A 22,924-nucleotide genomic window follows, 5' to 3' on the forward strand; every position below is an offset into this window, starting at 1 on the left:
AGCAATGCCACTCCATGCAACTATACTCCATTCTATGCCACAGCACTCTACACCACCCAACGAAACATCTCTCCACTCTATGTAACGCCACTCTACGCAACGCCACTCTACGCAATGCACTCCGCTTTACACAATGCCCGCCACTTTATGCAACTACAGTCCACTTTACACAACGCCACTCCACACAATGCTATTCCACGCAATTCTGCTCCACTCTAGCCAACGCCACTCCAGTCCATTCAACGCCACTGCATGCAATGCCACTTAATTCAACGTACCACTCTTCTCAAAGCAAAGCCACTCACCTCCATTTTAGGCAATGCCACACCACTCCACTGAACGCCACTACACAATAGGTAACATCACTCCATACAACGTCACTAAGGGGGTCATTCTGACCCTGGCGGCCGGTGACCGCCAGGGTCACCGACCATGGGAGCACCGCCAACAAGCTGGCGGTGCTCCCTCGAGCATTCTGACCGCGGCGGTTCAGCCGCGGTCAGAAACGGAAAGTTGGCGGTCTCCCGCCGACTTTCCGCTGCTCGGGTGAATCCTCCATGGCTGCGGAGCGCGCTCCACAGCCATGGGGATTCTGACACCCCGTACCGCCATCCTGTTCCTGGCGGGTCTCCCGCCAGGAACAGGATGGCGGTAGGGGGTGCCGCGGGGCCCCCGTAAGAGGGCCCCACTGTGTATTTCAGTGTCTGCAAAGCAGACACTGAAATACGCGACGGGTGCAACTGCACCCGTCGCACCTTCCCACTACGCCGGCTCCATTGGGAGCCGGCGTCCTCGTGGGAAGGTAGATTTGCCCTGGGCTGGCGGGCGGCCTTTTGGCAGCCGCCCGCCAGCCCAGGGCAAATCTCAAAATACCCTCAGCGGTCTTGTGACCGCGGAGCGGTATTTTGACGGGGGAACATTGGCGGGCGGCCTCCGCCGCCCGCCAATGTTAGAATGACCCCCTAAATGCCATGCACTGCTGCTCTGCTCTACACAACGCCACTCCATGCAACTGCACTCCACTCTATGCCACGCCACTCCACACCAATCCATGCAAAGCAATGCCCCTCTACGTATGCCACTCTATGCAACGCCACTCCATATGACTGCACTCCACTCTATGCAATGCCACTCCACGCAACTGAACTCTACTCTACACCACTTCACTCTACGCCACTCAGCATCACTCCACTTAACGCCACTCTACGCGATGCCACTCCACGCCAGTCTATGCCATGCCAATCTACGCCACTCCACGCAATGCCAGTCCATGGAACGCCACTCCACGCCACTCTACTCAATACAATGGCACTCCACTCTACGCAACTCCACTCTATGAAATGCCACTCCACTCTATGCAAAGCCAGTCCATGCAACGCCACTCCACAACTCGACAAACATACGGCTAAAAAAACATTCACATTGACAACGCAAAAGCTCGGTCATTGCTGAGATCTATTAGCTTTGCCAATGCCTTGAATAGCACAGTGCTTTATTTCACTGGCTGGGACCTCATAGCACTATAAATACACATTACTACTCCCCAAAGTGCAAATCAGGGTTCAAATAGTGACCTTCTGTTCACGCTCACAGCATCTGAAGTGATCTCCTTAAAAAAATGAGCTTTCATACTAGAACAACACAATTCCTACAGGCTGGTTTAAATCACATTTATTTTCCTTTAAGGTGTGAGTATTATATTTCATATACGTTAACCGAAGGATAAAGGTCAAATTTAAAACTTTATTCTTTTAAGTCACGTGACGTCTATGGTCCCGCCCCAACACACTGGCCGCACCCATATTGTACTCTAGATCACATTTAACAGTTTTTTGCTGCCCTTTGACCGCTGTTTAAGGTGTCGTTGTAGATAATCACATTAATGGTATATATTTTTTAAATGATCTTTTCATACGGCTACAACCTCCTTGTTGCACTCATGATCAAGCATTACACAAAGTCACACATAAGGCAATGAAATGTCACACATAAAGGAGCAGCTAACACTGAACTCTCACACATAAAATAAATTAAACTTGAGTTTGTGGTCTTCCAAACAGTGTCTATCGTGCCCAAGACAATATAAGAAGTAACAGTGCACAGGGCATGATGAGTCAGTACCTCGTAGTTAATTGCTCTTAATGTGTTCATAAGGGCAGTAACTGGCACTGGGTGTCCTTTCATGATGGTGTGTTTCATGGTAACGTTTCAGAAATTAAAAATAAATCAATACTGTAAATTAACAACTGGGTGGTCAGTTTGTATTTGTGACAAGGAACTTGCCGTTATCCCTTTTTTTATGTCTGTGAACTGTACAAATGTCTTACGTAAGGGCTCCGCCTCTGGCGCGCCCATTGTGTGCTCACCTCTCCCTGGCAACGCCCCACAAGAAACCCCCTGCACGCGCCTTAGCTGTTTTCGCGACTAGCCGCGCCCAACGCACCGCCTTCTGCTCTGTTTGGGCACCGTGCTCCGCCCAGTAGCCGGTGAATCTCTGTGGCCTCGAGTTCAGCACCATCCGTCACAACGCGCAGCCAAACTTCTTCTCTGCCCCTTTCTCCGTGTGCCCCGCCCCTCAGCCCACTGGCTCCTCTCGAGCCGACCCACTTTTCAGCGCGTAACTGCCGCCTAGGGCTTCCAACTCTGTGCGCGTGGCCTCACGCCGCCCCGCCCCTCAGTGCGCGCGCCGCTCCCTCTGGGTCTGTTGGCGAAACATGGCGGCGGTATCGGCCTGGTTTTGGAACGAGCGCTTCTGGCTTCCCCAGAATGTGACCTGGGCGGACCTGGCCGAGGTGGAGGGTGGGCCACAGTACCCGCGGGCCGGGCACGTGGTCTCCGTGCTCCCTCTGGCACTCGGGCTCTTTGTCGTGAGGTTACTCTTCGAGAGGTGAGTGTGATGGTTGGCAAGCGTAAGGGGTGATCTGGGGGGCATGGTGGATGACAGAGTTGCAGTGGGTGTGGGTGACAGGAGTGTTCCGATCACGTGTTAAACCATGATTGTAACTTAATGTGTGATATGACAGTAGGTGACGTAGGGAAGAGCACAGTGGCTTGTGTACTGTTAACAAGTGTCAAGGAGGTGATGCAAAGTTGGAGGATGCGGGCTGTGACAATGGGTGTGTGAATTGGTGAATGATTGAAATCTGCGGTGGCTGGAGGTGAGACATATACGTGACTCGGTTGGCGACCGGGAACATGAATACAAGAGGTCCCTTGAAGAATATACTTAAATTGTTATATTGCATTTGATCACCACTTACATTATTATTGCATTTAAACACGTTCTTAGATCGGGCGCATTTTAGTGCAGATCTGCGATTGCCATTTATTCTGATTGTCCGCGTTTGGTTGTGTCATGTTATCAAGAGGTGAGGCAGGTTGATTAGATGACACTTGAAAGGCTGATGAGCTTGGGACGAGTGATGTGATGACATTGGAGTTAGGGGAGCATTGAAATGGTTTGTGGTTGAGTGAGGAGAGGTGATGTCTTTATGAATGTAGTGGTAACCTGAAATCATTCTCGGATTAATGCATCCATGTGGTCTAATTGCCGCTTGGCCCCCTTCTACTATTCTAGCACAAGCCTTCTGCTGCCCCATCAGTAATTTTCACATAGCCTACTGCGTTAGCTCTCTAATTACAGTCTCGAGCGTGAGAATCACGGGATGCGAGCACTCTACTGGTCCAGCTGAATGGTTATTCACAATGTTTTAATGTTAAGCTGAGTTGTCACCCATTTTGCTGGCTGGCGGTCTTCCCCGGGGCTTAGTGCTCGAGTGCCGTTTTTTCTCCCTCTGCAGTTCCTCGCCTGGTTTGACACTTCAAACTACCCTTTTCCCCATGACACCAACATTTCTCCTTCAGTTCTTTTCACCGGAAAATGGCTTTGCACTTTGTATTGTTAAATCTCGTTTCCTTCTTCAGCACCCTTTATTTTCAACACTCACCTGGTTTACACAGTGATTGGTGGTGGGTATACGTATTAACTGTGATGGCAGACAAGGATTGGGGACAGTTATCTTTTCATTCTATGTTTATGTCAGCCCTTCAATTTAGGCGATGATCCTTCCGTTTCCATAAGTCTTTACTGATATTGTACCTCTTTCCCTTTTTGAATCCCGATCTCTATTTCTGTCTGAACATTTTCCACAACATCGCTAGTGTTCATAGCGATCTCACAGAAATATCCCACCTCCAGCACCCCCCCCCCCCCCCCCCCCCGTGGATTCTTTTTACAATGTGCTCGCATTTTTTTCAAGCTTGCTGTATCTTCAGATTTTGTCACCGTCTTATTCAGTCATTGACAGCTTTCCACTGGCAAGATTCAATACACGCGGAAGGGAATGGCAGAATAGAACTGACAATAGAGTCCGGAGAGAAGCATAACGTCCCGGAACGTTGAGTTTGGTGGGCGGCGGAGGTGTTACTTGTTCCTGAGAAGTGATCATTGATTGTGACACATTGAGGAACAGAGCACTGTGCTTCTTTGCCACTGAAACTGAGGTCTCTTCAGGCAGAACTTTGCTTAGCATGCTGTTGGGTTGCAGCCCCAAATAAAGGTGTTGTTGCACGTCATACTTTCTAAACAAGGCAGTTGTGACTTGTATTTTGCACCAGTCAAGTTCCAGTTTTTAACTTTTGGTGCAAACTCCTATGGCTGTGAGTGCTTGCAATCCAAAACAATCCCACTGCAGGAGGGCAAATCATATGTATGGTCAAGTTGACTTGAAGATCCAAAGTCTCATTTGATTCACACGAATGGCATAGAGGAAGTCATACAATCATAATAAAGTCTCCAACTATCCACTTATATTTTTCTTTGTATCCTTTATTTGTAAAACATTCTTTATTTTCATCTTATGTAGACCCAGCCAATGTGTTTCATTCCTCACAAAGGTCTGGTCTCCAGCTGCAGTACCTGTCCATATGACGATCCAGGCAAGAGATGAACAGATCCATCGTGAAGAGGCACCACGTGCCCTGAATCGCTCGGTGTAATTGCCGTAGACTGGAGTCCTGGCAGTGACTTGAAATGCCTATCAGCCACCTGATTGTCCCTGGGAGATGCTCTGCTGTGACTGAGATCTGGCAGCCTAGGCATCAGGCCCAGAAATCCCTGGCTAGGTCGGATAGAAGTTTGGACCTTGCCCCCCCCCCCCGATTGTTAATGTACTGGATCACCACTACATTGTCCATCTTGAGAAGGAAGCAACACTGTGCTTTGTATCTGGTCCAGTGTTTGACTGCAAAAGACCCCACCATCGGCTCCATACAGTTTATGTGGAGCGATAACTGTAGAAAACCACTTTCCTCCTATGGAGAATGATCCGCAACGGCCCCGCTCCCCTCCCCCCAGCCTGAGAGACTGATGTCTGATTCTATCACCAGAGTTGGTTAGGAACCAAAAATGATGTGCCCCTTTCAGGCCTCCATGTGAGCGATCCACCAGTGGAGTTTCCCCTTGACTACCTCTGAGAGAGGAATAGACTGGGAGTAGGTGAGGCCCTTGTGGAGATGATATATTTAGGCTCTGGAGTTTCCGGTAGAGAAGAGGGCCTGGGAAAATGGCTTGGATTGAAGATGACAGTGGGCCAACAATGTGGGCAATCAGTCTTAGGAAGCTAGAGGGCTTGGTCAGGGTTCTGTGGAGTTCGTTTGATCTGGGACAGTTTCCGGGATGGAAGACTTAGGGTGGCCTTCACTGAGTCCAGGAAGTGGGTCGACTGGGAGGGGATGAAAGAGGATTTCTCTCAATTGATCACGAACCCCAGAGTTTCTAGGCAGGAGATCACCCTTTGCAGGTGTTCCGAGAGCCTTCATGGGCACTGATCCACAAGCAAGAGATCGTTCAGGTATACCAAGAGTTGGACATCTGTCGCCTGAAGGAGTTCAACGACCGGTTTCATAACCTTGGTGAAGCACCGGGGGTAAGATGAGAGACCGAAAAGGAGGGAGGTGAACTGAAAGGTTCGAGAGCGCCATTGTTATTGAAGGAAGCACCTTTGGAGAATTGTACAGAGTCCTGCCACTGATCTCTACGGGCAGAGAGCTGTTGGATGGTTCGGCCAGTGGAGCGCTCTCTACTGCAACCAGCTGTTGCAAAAAAACACTGGGGGTGATGATTTTTTTATTTTTATTGAGGGGTGTAGTTTATCAAGTGATGTAAACGTGTTGACAAATTTACCCAGCTCCTGGATGAATGGGTTTGCTGAAGAGCCCACCCTGTGCTATCGCGCTAGCCTTCGAGGTTGCTAGCTCCCCCAATGTTTTGCATCTGTCTTAATAAAAAGCGGCATACGCCTCTCAGTAGAGATGGTGCAGTTTGTGTTCCCTAGGAATATGATTACTCTCTGGGCCCATCCAGACATTATCTATGGGGAGATCGGGGAGCCAGAGGTCTAGGCATCTTCGGCCTTGTCCAGGATATTTCACAGGGGACCAGTTATATCTAGGAGTATATCCTCGCATGACCTTCAGGATCTATCAGTCCCCGTTTTGAGGACCCATATGAACTTAGCCAGTAAGGTGGCCAGCTTGGCATCTATTTCCAGAGTGAGGGCCACCTTTCTATCTAGGGTAGGATGAGGACATTCCCCCTGCAGGCAGTTCTGGACTTCTTTGTCTAAAGGTTTCTGCAGGAAGTTTGTCACGTAGGCTGCCACCTCGGGTCAGGAGACCCCACTACAGAACTTGGATTGATGAGGTCCTCTGGATCCAGCATATCTGCATCCAGAGCCTGAGGAGTCTCTGTGGTACCATCCTTTGCCGATGTAGAAGCCGTATCTGACGGGCACCAGGCCTGGATTTGTGTGGGGCACTCTCCATCGGAGGTGACAGGGGAACTCTGGTCATCAAGAGTCGGGGAGGGGGATGTCCCTAGATGTGCCAGAGTGAAGGGAACCATGGACGAGGCAGATGGAAGGCCATGAAGGCTTTTTTAAGACAGGCAAAATAATCCATATTAACTCCCAGTTTGTCTGTTCTGTTGAAGGGTGCCGCTGACATAGGATTGGACGTTATGCCGTGCACATTTCCACAGGGTCTGATGGGAAATTATTATTTTTATTTTTTTGGAACAGTTTACAGTTTTACAGTTTCCAAATGTAGCATTTTAAAGGGCTGCTGTTAGAATGAATCATAGAAAGCACAGTCTAATCCGCACCTCTGGTCCTGACATAGTCTGGTTTCGTGATAGGGATATGACTGGCAAAGATTGTCTGAACCACAAACTTAGTATTTTCCATACCGAGGTGTTAGCTCGAAAGTCCTCGCTGTAAAAAATACTCCCAGTTAGTGTCTGTCTCTTCTTCTCTCCCCCAACCCCCTTCTCAAGGGAGTTGTTTATCGGGGTGATAATAGTACCAGCACTGTGACACTGCACCAGTAAGTAGGGCTGTTTTAGATCTGGCACTTCAAGCTCCCCTCTTTCATAAGTAAACATCACAGCTTCCCATTTTATCTGCCACATTGTGGCAGCAGTTATCTAAGGGTTTGGAAGAATGTTTTATTGAGCAGAAATAGTATGTTCATGAGTAGGTAAAAGAGTTTGGGAAGAACCACTATCTTTGAGTTCCACATGGCCCCACAGACAGAGGCCAGCTCCGTCCTGACCTCAGTCTTACATGTCGGCCATTCCACTGTCTGGATCATTGTTTAGTCGTAAGGCCTCAATGTTGTGCTGTGGCCTGTTACTTAACTGATGCCTCTTCCCACTTAATTGGGAATTCCAAAGTGATATTTACTGTATAGTCCGTAAGGGGGAAGAAACTCTGTTTTGTTCCAATTGATAGAGCTATCTGAGAAGCTGCCAAATATGGCAGATTCCTTTATGGTGAAGAGTTTATCTGCTGGGTTTCAGAGAGGAGTAAATAGCCCATTTTGAAGTATAAGCTTTTGTGCGTTGGGATTTCCTGCAGATGCATGGCAAGTGGATCCAAAGCCAACACAAAAAGTTAAAGGGAGCGGGGGCAGCTTTGCCTCGTGCCCAAGCCCAGTTGAACACGTCTGACGCCAAACCGTTCTGATGCACATACTGTATCCACTGTCTTGGCGTAGAGCAAAGCAATTATCTTCAAAATTGTTTCCCACATGCTAAACATTTGGAGTGTGATCATTTAAAAAAAACAAAACAAAAAAAAGTCACTCCACTGAGTCAATTTTATTTTCTGCAACTAGTCAAATTGCTGCTGCTTCCAACCCAGACTAAACATGATGCAGGACCTCCAAATACTATGTGCAGGTTAAGTGTAGTGGACAGTGTAGTATAAAATCTGACGGCAGGAGTGACCATTCTGTCAATGAGGACAAGAGGATTTTGTATCGCCTCCACCAGTATCTTATTGTTCGGGTTAAGCCTTGAAAATACGCAGTGTGATGGGCATTCATTTGGCATCCTAAGCAGGTTGCAGGGAGCATCATGATTATAAGCTCCAGCAGCGAGGTGGGGGGGGGGAGGGGGGTAGCATGCCCTCCCTCGGGACCTCTGTATACATTTCAAGGAAATGAGTGCTATAATTTTTTTTTTTTAAATATATTTTATAGAATGCTAAGGACAAGCCGTCAGACACAGGCACTTTTCCTCCTGCCAAGTTGTCAATTACCGCTTTAATCTTTTCCAGGGATATGTGTTCATTTATAAATTACTTGTGACAAATCTCTAGCCACCACTAGTCCTACTGTGTGTAGATATTTCTGTGTCATGTGGGGTCACATTCTCTCACAGGGCATACAGAGTTTTATTATACTTACTAGTTCCCCATTGACTTCTTTACTGGCCGTGAAGTGCTCAGTATCTTATCCTTTAAGCTGCAGTATGCAGCTACGGTTCCTAACTCATTTTAAAAGTCCGGGTAGTGTTCTGCAATGACTCTTGGCCTCCCCACAATGTCTGGCCTGTGCGTATCTCCCTAGAAACCTCTATATCTGCCAGCTTGTGGTATCACTGCAGTAGACCATCTCTGATGTAGGTGACCTGAGCTATCACTGAGGCTCTTCCTCCCTTCCTGTTCTGTATTTTCCAGATGTCTGCATATGACTCTAGATACAAATGTGTTTAGCGATTATTATGCCTCTTAGTTAGACTCTAAAAGCCTTCCATAATGTAGCCTACTTAGCTACAGAACCTAAGTGATGTTGAAAATAATCTATAATGGCGGTGTGTAATTGACCTCAGAACACCCGGGCTCTAGGGGAAATGTGCAGGGAGTTTCCAGTTTCAGCAATTTAGGGCCATATGTACGAACACATTTTCCCATTGACACAGAATGGGAAAAACCCTTTGCTACATCTGGCCCTTAATTTGAAGCAAGGTGTAGACACTACTATTTTCACAGCGGGGTGTTCTGAAAGCATTGAAGGCATTTAGGTAATCTCCTGTACCCTGGGCACCATCTCTCGCACCACCAGACAGTAATCTATGCTTAATAGTGTGTCATGCAAGGAGGAATTGTAGTACCACGTCATCAATTGCATTGCTTTGTCTCCATATGTTAATTGGGCCCAGCACACCCGTTTTGTCAAGTAATGTTTCCACTGTCTGTGTACTATGAGTCCCTATCAAGGGACCTGTCCAGTTCTGGATTTAACAGTAAAGTAAAATCTCCTTTCAAAACTATCTTCTCAATTTCTCTACGACTAATCATAGTGGGCGTTATGTCCTAGAATTCAGACACATCTGCACTCTGGCATATGTATTATTCATCATTGTCATCTCATTTTCTGTACGACATGTGTTCCTTTTTAGATCTTATAATTTCTGGTGTAGCCTGAAGTAGAGTAAACTACATATCGGTATGCACACTGCTTTGGAGTAGGTTCTGTAAGATGAGAAGCTTCTGTGTTGAACCCATTAACTAGAAAAGCTTGCAGAATGTCACAGGTGCAAGTGCATTCTACGCAACAAAGCCAGATCTACATTGTGCCACTATAAATGTCAATACGTGTGTTCTGGGGGTTTATTTAGACTCCTAATATTCCATTGTAGGAGAGCCAGCGTTTTATTAGTGGTGCGTTGTGGTACTATTTCTAGTATGTCTTCATTGATGTCATCTGCATGATCCGTGGTGTCATCTGCTTGTTTAATCTTAATTTACAGTGCATAAGCTTTGTCATTTTCATAAATTTCAACCCTCTTCCAGACTCTCCCCACCACACTTATCCCACCAACTATCAATGCCAAAAACCCCTCTTACAAACATATTCAACCATGTAAACATTACAGAGGTCATGATGTGCCTGCCAATGTCCATGCTCTGTAAAGAATATATTAATGTCTGTTTATGGTCAGTGCAGCGTCTGCTGGGCAGTTTCATGTGGAGACACCAAGATACCCTCTCAATGCTCGCGTTTGCCTGTTGGTGTGAGGGATTCATTAAATGCGTTTAGTATTTGAACGTTGTTCAACTTCTCCGTTGCAATTATGTATTGTTCATCAAAGGTGTTTCGTGGAATGTAGGCAGCAGTGATGCCCACTCCTCGTCACCCTGTCATGGTTCTCTGTCTTACAGAAGTGGTAACAGCTGTGATGTTGGAGACGTTCTCTGTACATTGACACATTTTTTTTCTAGAATTGGTTTGTTGTGTCCGAGAAAATGTGGGTTTTTCCCTTTAGGTAATTCTTCAATCTGAGCAGATTTAACATTACATACTTGATATCTTTGGATCATAAGATGTGCTTCACTTCAACAAAATAATGTCTGGCTGCCTAGGCCACTGTGGTAAAGTCCCTGTATATTGCCATGATTGTGTCGCGATGTTGGAGCGGGCCATTCTCTCTCTGCATTTGTAGTGCTACATCATGGTCCCTAAAATTGATAACCCTTTTAATAATTGGTTGGGACCCCTCTGCAAGCGGTGTTCTGATGGATACAACTACCTGTGGATTCCTCACCTCATGAATACTCCCATGGCGCCAGCATTCGACGGAAATCTTCTTACTAGTCTCTGCACGTCGACGAGGACGTCACTCTAGCCCACGCGACGCCGTCTGACGTCATACAGGCAATAAGAGGTCCTCGACGACGTGCGGACGTCAGTTCCCTTTTTTCCGTGCATTCGAAACGGTTATCTTCGAGGGAGCAACTGTTACTCTTGCGGTTACAGTGTATATCTTGCTGCGTAGTCTTTCGCTGTGGTAATAATGTCGCAGAGAAAGTCTGGATTTAAGCCTTGTCGTGAGTGTGGAGGCAAGATGTCGGTGACGGATCCTCATTCCGATTGCCTTTGGTGTTTGAGCTCCGACCACGACGTCTCGACTTGTGATTCATGTCAGCACATGAATCCAAAGGCCCTCAAGGAACGTGAGGCGAAGCTGTTTATGGCCAAGTCAAAGGAGAAACATCACAAGAAGTCTTCTTCCCCAAGACATCGGCGTCATCGAGACTCCCGGCGCCGTAGAGAATCTCGGCGTCATTCAAAGGAGACTCGTTCCAGGTCTTCGGATCGGCGCCGAAGGACATGGGAGGTCAGTCCCACGGTTACGCCGCATCCTTCGACGCCGTTGCCCTCTCCGGCGTCTCCAACTTCACCTGGACAGGCGTCGGTGATTGAGGTATTGGAGCCTCAAGTGTTTTCTCCGGCGCAGACGCCGAGGCCGGCGTCGGGGTCGCCTCCGAGACAGGCACCCCAGTATCCGGCTTTTCCCACCCCTGGAGCCGATAGTTCCGCATTCTTGAATGCGATGTATGCCATCTTCCAACAGATGGCTCCAGGGGGTGCTCCGGCTGGGCCTTTGGCCTTTTCTTTGGGTGATCCTGCGCCTCTTCGGCCGGCACCCTTTATGCCCTTTCTCCCGTTTGGGAACGTGGGCTCGGCGCCAGTGTCGGTGCCGGTGGCCGCTCCGGTGGCTTCAGAAGGATTGGCCCCGGGGATTTCCATCCCGTCGACGTCGGGATTTCGGCCTGTGACTCCGGTGGGTCCATCTGCTTCAGCTGCTCCAGCTGCTCTTCCGTCGGCGCCGAAGTTACCTGTGGCGCCGGACGCGGCGTCGGTGGCTTCTGAAGATCGGCGCCGATCTTCGACTTCGGCGGAGGCATTGTCGACTCCGCGTATTGAGCAACGACTTCATTCAAGGAGACGTGCTCTCCGTGTATTAGAAGAGCAGGAGTACCAACGAGCCCTAGAGGAAGGAGAGCTAGAGGACTCGGGTGATGGGCTGCGTGGACTGGAGTCGGCCAGTGGGCTGGACACTTCCCCTGAGTGGGACCTTTCGTCCCCGGGGGAATATACTGAGGAGGCTGCTTCCTTTCATGCAGTGGTACGGAAGGCAGCTAGTTTTTTGGACCTGCCTTTGCCGATGGTGGAGGCAAAACAAAACCTTTTAACAGAGATGTTACATCCGGCCTCAGCCGCGGCGGAGCCTCTGTTACCATTTAATGACGCTCTGCTGGATCCGGTGTTAGAGGTGTGGAAGAGGCCGGCATCTTCCCCAGCAGTTCACAGAGCCGTGGCCAGGAGGTATCGGACGGCTCCAACTGACCCTGGTTTCCTATCTAGGCACCCTACGCCGGAGAGCTTGGTGGTGCAGGCCTCCTGTTCGTCCAAGTCAGCGCCTGGTTCTTTTCCGACGGTGCCTGGGGACAGAGATTCAAAGAAGCTAGAGGCGCAGTCGAAGAAGATTTTTTCGTCCTGCAGTCTGGCGTTAAAAGCCACCAATGCAACCTGTATCCTGGGGAGGTATATTCATGCTCTGATGGATGACATTTCCTCTTCGTTTACAGAGCTTCCCCAGGGTCTTTTGGATCTTGTCTCAAATGCCCAGGCTGCTGCGACCCAAATTATCCAGACGGGACTGGATACCACCGACTCGGTAGCCAGGCCAATGGGCACAACTGTGGTGGCAAGGAGACAGGCCTGGCTCCGTAACTCGGGCTTTTCTGCAGATGTACAGTCCACATTGTTGGATCTCCCGTTTGATGGGGACAAACTGTTTGGAGCTAGGGCTGATTCGGCCTTGGAACGTTTTAAGGAAAGCAGGGCCACGGCTAAGTCGTTAGGGCTCCAAGCTCCTTCTTCCACGGCCTCTTCCAGATTCTTCAGGAGGTTTCGTGGATTTGGGCGTGGCTCTTCCTCCTCTTCCTTTCGGGGGAGATATCAGCAACCTGCTTCTTCCCATCCCTATAGATCTTTCAGGGGGAGAGGTAGGGTCCGCAACAGAGGAGCCTCTCAGCAGCACTCTGCCTCTTCCTCATCCTCTGGCGGGGTGCAGCAGGGGAAGCAGCCTTAGGCTTCCACCATTTCCCACTCACTCCTCTCCTGTAGGGGGAAGATTACAGCATTTTCTCACCAAATGGAAGACTGTTACATCGGACACTTGGGTTCTCAGTGTTGTGGGAAAAGGCTACACACTTCCCTTTCGGGAGTTCCCGCCCCTCATCCCGCCCCGCCCTTCTTATTGTTCAGAAGAACACCTCCTGTTGTTAGAACAGGAGGTGCAAGTCCTCCTTTCAAAGGGCGCGGTGGAGTTGGTCCCGGAGCAGGAAAGGGGTCGAGGAGTTTACTCAAGGTATTTCCTGATTCCCAAGAAGGATGGTCGTTTGAGACCAATTCTGGACCTGAGGATCTTGAATTGGTTCCTCAAGCAGGAAAAGTTCAAGATGCTGACCCTAGCACAGGTGCTTTTGGCGTTGAACATGGAAGACTGGATGGTGTCTGTCGACTTGCAGGATGCTTACTTTCATATCCCGATACTCAAGTCACACAGGAAGTATCTCCGGTTTGTGGTGGGATCGCAACACTATCAGTTTGCGGTCCTTCCGTTTGGTCTTACTTCAGCACCTCGAGTCTTCACGAAGGTGATGTCGGTGGTTGCGGCAGAACTCGGAAGGAAGGGGATAGCAGTATTCCCTTACTTGGACGACTGGTTGATCAAAGCCAAGTCCCCGGAGCTTGTGTCGCATCATCTGCAGTCAACAACCCAGTTGTTGTTCGACCTGGGTTTTTCAGTGAACGAGCCCAAATCTCACCTAGAGCCCTCTCAGCGCCTCCTGTTTATAGGGGCAGTACTGGATACAACATTGGGTCGGGCCTTTCCTCCGCCTCAGCGGATTCAAGATATTCAGGATTTGGTTCCAATGTTTCAAAATGGAGCGGTAGTTCCAGTCCTCAGGGTCCTTCGTCTGCTCGGTCTTTTTGCCTCCTGCATTCTGTTGGTCACGCATGCTCGCTGGCACATGAGGGCTCTTCAGTGGTGCCTCCGAAGGCAGTGGTCTCAACTAGACCAGAGGGGATCTAGAGGGTACTGTCAAGATCTCCAGAGATGCTGCTGTGGATTTGAAGTGGTGGATTGCAAGCAACAATCTTTCACAAGGAAAGCCGTTCCAGCAGTCGCCACCAGTGGCCACAGTCATAACGGATGCTTCCACTCTAGGGTGGGGAGCTCATCTGGGGGATCTGGAGATCAAAGGTCTTTGGTCTCCAGAGGAACAGATGTTTCACATCAATCTGTTAGAGTTACGGGCTGTACGTCTGGCTCTCAAGGCCTTCCTCCCTTCCCTTCGTGGTCAGTCGGTACAGGTCCTAACGGACAATACTACCACGATGTGGTACATAAACAAGCAGGGAGGAGTGGGGTCGTACCTTCTCTGCAGAGAAGCTCTTCGACTATGGTCCTGGGCAAAGGACCATCGGATTTGCTTGATAGCAAACCATCTGGCCGGAGTTTTGAACGTGCGTGCGGACAGTCTCAGTCGCCACTTCTCGGCAGACCACGAGTGGCGTCTCCATCCAGATCAAGTCCGTTTAATCTTCCAGAGGTGGGGGTTTCCTCGGGTAGATCTGTTCGCCACTCGAGAGAACGCGCATTGTCCGTTGTTCTGCAGCCTTCAGTATCCGATGCAGGGAGCGTTGGGGGACGCGTTTCAAATAACCTGGTGCGGCCAGTTGCTTTACGCGTTTCCTCCCATACCCTTGATTCCTCGAGTATTGAGGAAGATTCGCCAGGACCGGGCTCTAGTCATCCTAATAGCTCCGGATTGGCCAAGGAGGGTATGGTATTCCGACCTTCTCCAACTCTCAATGTGCCCGCCGCTCCGTCTCCCTTTCAGGGCAGACCTCCTCTCGCAGTCGCAGGGGCAGGTTCTACACCCCAACCTCCAGAGTCTGCACCTACATGCCTGGAGATTGAACGGGGCAACCTGAGTTTCTTCTCTCTCCCGCCTGAGGTAGTGGATGTTATATTAGCGGCCAGGCGACACTCCACTAAATCTATCTACGCTAATAGGTGGTCTAAATTTGTTGCGTGGTGTGGAGAGAGGCAGATTGATCCTTTGCATGCTCATCTATCGGACGTTTTGTCTTTTGCTCTGTCTCTAGCGCAGAAAGGTTGTGCAGTGGCTACCATTAAGGGTTATTTATCGGCCTTGTCAGCCTTCATATGTCTTCCAGACCAACCATCTTTATTTAAATCCCCTATTGTTATCAGATTCTTGAAAGGTCTTCTAAATCAATATCCTCCAAAGCCATTCGTTATGCCGCAATGGGATTTGTCTTTGGTCCTGACTTTCCTTATGGGGTCCCCTTTTGAACCTATGCATTCTTGCCCCTTGAGGTATTTGGTTTTAAAATCAGTCTTCCTGATAGCTATAACATCAGCAAGGAGAGTGAGTGAGTTGCAGGCCTTATCAGTAAAGCCCCCTTATACAACTTTTTATGGGGATAAGGTGGTGTTGAGGACCAAGGCTGCTTTCCTACCGAAGGTTGTTTCACCCTTCCATTTGGCTCAGGCAATTACTTTGTCCACGTTCTATCCTCCGCCTCATCCTTCCAAAGAGGAAGAAAGACTGCACCGTCTGGACCCAAAGAGAGCGTTGAGCTTCTTTATTGATAGAACAAAGGATTTCAGGCTGGAGGATCAGCTGTTTATTGGATACGTGGGCAAGAGGAGAGGAAAGGCAGTCCACAAGAGAACACTATCCAGGTGGGTTGTTCTTTGCATTAAAATATGTTACTCTTTGGCAAAGAAGGATCCTCCTGAGGGCATTAGAGCTCATTCCACCAGAGCTAAGTCGGCCACTTCGGCCTTGGCCAGAGGTGTTCCTGTGGTCGACATCTGCAAGGCCGCAACTTGGTCGTCCCTTCACACCTTTGCAAAACATTACTGTTTGGATTCTGAGGTTAGAAGGGACGGCCATTTTGCACGGTCAGTGCTGCAGGATTTCTTGGTTTGACCATTTAGGCACCCACCGCCGGGCGTGGTACTGCTTTGGGACTCTATTCATGAGGTGAGGAATCCACAGGTAGTTGTATCCATCAGAAGAACGAGTTACTTACCTTCGGTAACGACTTTTCTGGTGGATACATTAGCTACCTGTGGATTCCTCACGGTCCCACCCGCCTCCCCGTTGCCTTTCTGGTCTTACCAAGTAATCCTTGAGTGCGCTCCTCTTGGTCTTTGAGGGTGCAATAGATGTGTATATAATATATTTATATATATGTATATATCTTTGTGTATATACTTGGTGTGTGTATATATTTTAAAAGAGAGAGTTTTATATATATATGTATATAAAAAGATTTACAGTTATTCATACAATGTTGTGTATTTTTACAATATAATGGATGTTGCCTTGCTCTTTCATTGCATTGCCTGGTCGTTCTCATGCACGTAAAAAATGATTGGTACTGACGTCCGCACGTCGTCGAGGACCTCTTATTGCCTGTATGACGTCAGACGGCGTCGCGTGGGCTAGAGTGACGTCGACGTGCAGAGACTAGTAAGAAGATTTCCGTCGAATGCTGGCGCCATGGGAGTATTCATGAGGTGAGGAATCCACAGGTAGCTAATGTATCCACCAGAAAAGTCGTTACCGAAGGTAAGTAACTCGTTCATCTGGCACCAAAGGATCCTTGTGCTTTCTCCATTTAACTTATGTCTGGGAAGCCAGACTGGCTGAATGTTTTTTTTAAATATATATACATTTTTTACAAAGGTGTCTAGGTGGCCAGTTTTTGTTGATTCAACTATGTCTGTGATGCTTACATTGTAATATCGCAATCATGGTTCCAAATCTTTGTTTTTGCCTTCTGTGGCAGACGGGAGTCTATAAATGTTCAGTATTTTCTCTGTAGTGTCTGTAGATATATCCTCTAGGTCAGATATTTGATGCTCTGCTGTATCTAATCTGATGTTCTGGTGAGTTGTCCTCTCCATGAGATGGTCAAGGCGCAAAGTCATCATATTGATCTCTGCTTCTGTGTACTGGAGGCTGACCTTAAGATCTAGTAGAATTTGTTTTGTCCCCACTAAAACCTGGATGATTTCAGTCCTCCATCTCAGCCATGGGGTCCTCTGTAGCTGTTATGCGCCTCGGAAGTTTCCTTTTGTTCTAACACCATTTGCTTGTTTCTGCTTGCTTTTTCCTATGATGACAGCTAGAGTGCACAAAGCTGGTGGGTGCTGACTTACATGCTGCAGTATGTCCCTAAAATGGCGGCCACCTTGCGCCCACCCCCCACTGCCTAGTGATGCAGCCAATAAAGTGGGAAGTAGACTCTCTGCACAAATTGTCAAGTTTTACATTTTCTCCCCATCTCTCATTGGGTGTATATTATGCCTATCTCTGGCCAAAAGGACGTCATGTCGGCCAGCAAGGGCCGATAATGGCATATCCCACAAGGATCGCTCGTCTACCGCTTGCATCTACCACCAATACTTCAGTTCAGTGTTGGTTATTTATGTGCTGTGTATAGGAACAGTGCTGACTCCTCTTCAGATAATTGCAGTAGTTATATTTCCAGCGCAGATCTCTGCTTTTCTGGCTAGCGGCCAGTCTCTGTGCCCAAGCCCATGGCTTTGTTGTGGGTATGATAGCTTAGTCAACTACGCTTGCCAACATGTTTCTGTCTTCTCTTGTGCCCTAAACCTGGTCAGGGGCCTTTATTAGTGCTGTGTGTGGCTCCTAAGTTCCTATCTTTGTGTTTTATAATCGTGCACCATATGAGACAAGAGTTACCTACCTTCACCATGAGTTTATTAGAGTCAACCCAAAATAGGGCTGTAATTTGCTCCACGGTCGGACCAAGGTTTGCATCTCCTGTGGTCACACATTCTTCAAGGAGGTGCGCTCTGTATTTCCACCTACATTCTCCGTGCTGTTGGCTTAACAGTGTATTTGAAGCTGAGCGCAGCTACACTTAAGTCTGTGATTATGTGTGGTTCGGAGACGCCTGTATGAAATTCTGACACCAGGTGGGTGCACCTGTAGTTTCTTTGGCTGTTCCTGAAAGAAAGTATTGCCGTACTTGTCAAATGTGGTTCTTTTTCAAGCGTCTCACATTGTACCTGTTGTTGTAATCGCTCTTATCATCAAGTTTTTTGAGAAAAATATATAGTCTCCAGTTTCTTGCATATAGGGGGAGATTCAAGGAAATGTTATACAATTCTGCCATAACTGGTATAACTTTTAATTCTTATTCTTTGTATACCCTGGCTGTGGTAGACCTTTTTAAACAATTGGTACAGATTAAGGCATACAATAAGGTGAGGGTTATTTTTTTGTTTAAATGTCTGAAATAGAAAAAGTATCACAGGAGGGGATATTAATCAGATACTTTCCACATTGGTGAAATTATTACTTTCCGCTCATTGTATTCTCTAATTGGTACCAATTGTTCAAAAAAGTCTACCACATCACATGGGGACGTCTGAGATCACGCAAGCCAAGCCAAACAGTGGCATCCCCAAAACTCTTAAGCATAGTCAAGGTCTCCTTTGAACGCAGTTTGGTCGACCACGGGGAGATTATAGATGCAAGTGTAGCTCCAGGAGTCATCACCCTGGTCAGACCATGCAGCAAATTACAACCCCGTTGTTGGTTGTCTCGAGTGAACTGATGCTGAAGGCGGGGAAACTCCGGTCTCACATGGGGTATAGCTCCACATACAAAAATAGGAATTGGGGGTCCACACACAGCCCTGATGAATGCCACGCCACCCCAGTTTGGACCCAGCCATATGCAAATCAGTCTTGACCCTGTTTCTCATGGTAGCTGTCCAGCCTGAACTGCCTAAAGGTATTCTTCAATCCTATTGATCTGGACCCCTCTAATATCCAGAATTATATTAAATCTAAGAACTCCCCTATAGGCGAGATTGACTGTGCCCTGGTAGTACCATCTTGCCAGGGTGGGGTGAGGTGGTCAATGATGAAGCATTACACACATCAGGGCTGTGGAATTTAACAGAATGTCTACTTGTCCTTGGGACTCGTTGCTTCATAAATCTACTTGTCCTGTAAAAAAAATCTACGTGTCCCCTGGGTGCCATGTAGTGCGGCAACAAAATATGGCAGCAATCTTATTATATAAGAGCTCTGATTATAGCCTATCTGATTATGTGAGGGACAGTACAATATTTGGGCTTGAATACTAGCAGTTTCCGCATTTTGCCACCATTCTACAGCTCTATATACTGGGACTGGAGGTAGCAGTAAGCAATAGTTCCAGTGTTGGAATGCCCTTTTGAGTCTGTGAAAACCTACTAGCATGTTTTAAGGGATTTCACCAGCTCTTCTCTAATCTTTTCCCATACTGAGAAAGGTTAGGAAATTTTCTCCTGACAAGGACAGGAGTAAAACGTCTTCCAAGTTTGGGGGAAAAAATGGTTGGCGGGAAAGTGAACTTATAAACGCTCAACAGATTTTCACATGAGCAAATCTACACATGCATATTTGCTCATGCTAAAATAAACTTCACAAATATGTTTTAGGAGTATGGTTTCCTAAATTCTGTAAATTCTGCATTCACATGAATTCTATCTCCCTCTCTCTCGCCATTGTTTGACTGCCTTTACTGAGTGACATCATTCTGCCTTTTCATAAGGAGCATATCGTCACACAAAGTAATTTTGTTCAGTGCCAGGAACTACTGTGGCAATGTATGCTTTTTGAGACCAAAAATATTTTTGGCAAAAACAATGTTTTTTACTATGGTGAGGGCCTGGCAGCTCCCACAACAATGAGGTTTTACAAAAGCCATGTCAAAACAAGACCCGCTTTGCCAAAACCAAAAGACCAACCACCAGTGTTGGACCTATTGTATGTATGTATGTATGTAGTATTTATAATGCGCGTTCCGGCCAAAAGGCATCGCAGCGCTAACAAAAGGTGGGGGACGCGAGACACTAAGCAGAAGGGGGGAATCGTGACCAGCAATTATTGCGGAAATAGCCATGTTTTAACTGACTTCCTGAATTTTAAGTAGCTGTGTTCCTTTCTTATTTCCAAAGGGAGCGAGTTCCAGCACTTAGCCGCAGCCACCCTGAAGCTTTATTGCCCCATTAGGCTTTGTTGGTACGGGGGGCCTGAATTCTATAAATTCCAGATGAGCGAAGATGCCTCTTAGATAGTTGGGGCCAATGCTATGGACAGCTTTGTGAGTCATGCATAGCGCTTTAAAAGTAATACGCTGGGCTATCGGGAGCCGGTGTAGTTGTTTGAGACTTTCTCTGGCAGATGCTGAGCGTGGAAGGTTCAAAATAGTTCTGGCAGCCATATTCTGTATCAACTGTAGCTTGTTCAAGGATACTTTGTCCAGATTAAGTAACAGAGCGTTACAATAATCTAATAATTTGGACATAACCAGAGGTAAGGTAACTGTAATTTTCCATTCTCTTGGGAGCTATAGGAAAACTTAAAAACATTTTTTTAGTGTCCACAAACACGTTTTTACAGTATGATTCACCTGTCTCATCATCAAAAAGGACTCCTAAATTCCTAGTGGCAGTAGTAGAAACTGGAAAGGTACCACAATCTGTCGGCCACCATCATGGATTCCACTGCTAGCTGCCATTTCCCAAAGCAAAGAATCTCGGTTTTCTCTCCATTTAATTTAATCCAGTTTGCCCTCATCCAACTGTTGACTGCCTGCATACAGTTGTTGAAGCGATCCGCCACTTGCTCACAGTTCTTAACTAGGATGATCAGTTGCGTATCATCTGCATAAGAAGTGGGAGTGAATCCAAAAGATTGAATCAGATCAGCCAATGGGGCGACATAAACATTAAACAAGGTCGGACTGAGTGACGAGCCTTGAGGCACCCCGCAAGGTAGTAAATAGGCAGGGGATCTAAATTCACCACAGCTAACCGTAGTTCACCTGTTAGTTAAAAAAGACTCCAAAAGCTTAAGAGCCTGCTCTCTTATTCCTGCTTGATAAAGACGGGCCAACAGAATTTGTGGATAGATGGTGTCAAAGGCCGCAGATTAATCTAATAGAACTAGGAGGGCCCCTTGTCCTTCAACCACCATTCTCCTGATAGAGTCCGAGTAGGTGATGAGAGCTGATTCAGTACTGTGTGTTTCTGAAACCGTGTTGGGAAGCAGCTAGCCCTCCTGATTCAGATAGAAAGTTGACAAGATCTTCGTCAAAAAAGGGAGAAGAGCAATAGGACGTAAATTATTTAAATCCTGGTTATGCCCGTTTTTCTCTCTTTTTTTTTTTTAAGGGGAATTACAGTGGTCTCCTTCCAGTAATCTGGGTATGTCCCTGTAATAATGACATCCTGGAAAATGGGAACTAGAGCAGAGGAAACCAATTCGGGAGCCAATTGGAGAATAGAGGGGGGACAGGGGTCCAGAGGGGAGCCCGATCTGATTTCAGAGATCAACTTGGTAATACTATCCTGAGGGGGAAGTTGAAAATTCGATAAAATAGAGTGGCTTACTTTGGGGCCTATGTGAGTCATAGTGGAGTAGTCCACGTTTTCCTCATAGGGTGTGAATTTAGCATGGAATTGTAGAATTTTTTATTTTCAAAGTGTCTAGCTACTTTGTTACAAAAATTCGCCAAATCGATTGATTATGGTGGGCAGAATAGAGCATTAATTACTTTAAAGAGCTTTCTAGGGGCGTTTGAGGTCTCTTTAATTCTTGAAGTATAAAACTCAGATTTGGTTCTAAAGCTGGCTTCCTTATAATTTTAAAGTGCGCTCTTTAAAGTGTCTTTCTCCCTTAAGGTAGAATTGAGTCTCCAGTGCTGCTCCTTTTGGCGATATTTTCTCTGTAGACGTTTGAGGTCTTTAGTGAACTAGGGTTGGCTAGGCTTCTTAGAGTTAGGCGAGGCATGGACCTTAGAGGGGCTAATAAATTCATGGCAATTTCAATTTCCTGATTGAAGCTGTCTAGCAGGGGCAAGGATAGCATATTTGCCCTATCCCAACCTTCCTCCAAAGCGGGTGCCAGCTGTTCTGCTTTGCCACTTTTCCATTGCCTGATTGGTTTACTATGGGGTTTAGGTGCCAGAGGGATCTAACCAGCTCTAAATTTAAAGGCCAGGAGAAAATGATCGGTCCAGCTTAAAGGGGTATTCAATAGTTCCGGCTTGTCTTCAGTGCGGGGAAAAAAGCCCATCTAATATATGCCCTGCTATGTGTGTGGGAGAAACTACTTTTAATGTCCAGTCAAGGGTCGACATGAGATTTAAAGAATTAATAACAAGCGGATTATGAATTTCATCGAAATGAATGTAAAAGTCGCCTAGTATAATAGCCTCAGTGGACATAACCATAGGTTCAAGCAGGTCTGTCCAATTTTGAAGGAAGTTGGAGAGAGGTCCAGGTGGTCGGTAGATTAATAGACCTTCAAGAAGTGTAGAGTTTTGTTGCAAAATTAAAAAAAAAACATTACTTCGCAGGTATCGGGGGGGGGGGGGGGGAATTTGTGCCGGTCCAGAGGCACGTAAAATCTGACCTGCAGATAATAACCAATCCACCTCCCCTACCCTTTATCCTGTCTGACCTATAGAAAGTATATCCCAAAGGTGTAGCCTCAATAAAATCTGGGTTGGATTCCGGTCTAGCCCAAGTTTCGGTAATAAAAAGGCAATCAATATCATGGTAGCCAATCGGCTCCTTAATTTCTAATTTATGTTTAGGGAGTGAACGGGCATTTATCAGGGCATGACATAGCAGTTTCCTATTTTCCACCTTGTCA

The 22,924-nt window shown here is 47.2% G+C and overlaps 1 protein-coding gene across 1 annotated transcript in view; it reads left to right on the forward strand.

Annotated features, from left to right (window-relative positions):
• Nucleotides 1-2,627: 2,627 nt before the first annotated feature.
• Nucleotides 2,628-22,924, forward strand: part of CERS5 (ceramide synthase 5) — a 659,392-nt gene continuing 639,095 nt past the window's right edge. Inside the window, exon 1 of the mRNA XM_069230878.1 lies at nt 2,628-2,887. Coding sequence (XP_069086979.1) covers nt 2,715-2,887 — 173 coding nt within the window. The 5' untranslated portion in view covers nt 2,628-2,714. The remainder of the gene's footprint in view (nt 2,888-22,924) is intronic.

This window comes from Pleurodeles waltl, chromosome 4_2 (genome assembly GCF_031143425.1).
Source record: "Pleurodeles waltl isolate 20211129_DDA chromosome 4_2, aPleWal1.hap1.20221129, whole genome shotgun sequence".
Taxonomy (NCBI): Eukaryota; Metazoa; Chordata; class Amphibia; order Caudata; family Salamandridae; genus Pleurodeles; species Pleurodeles waltl.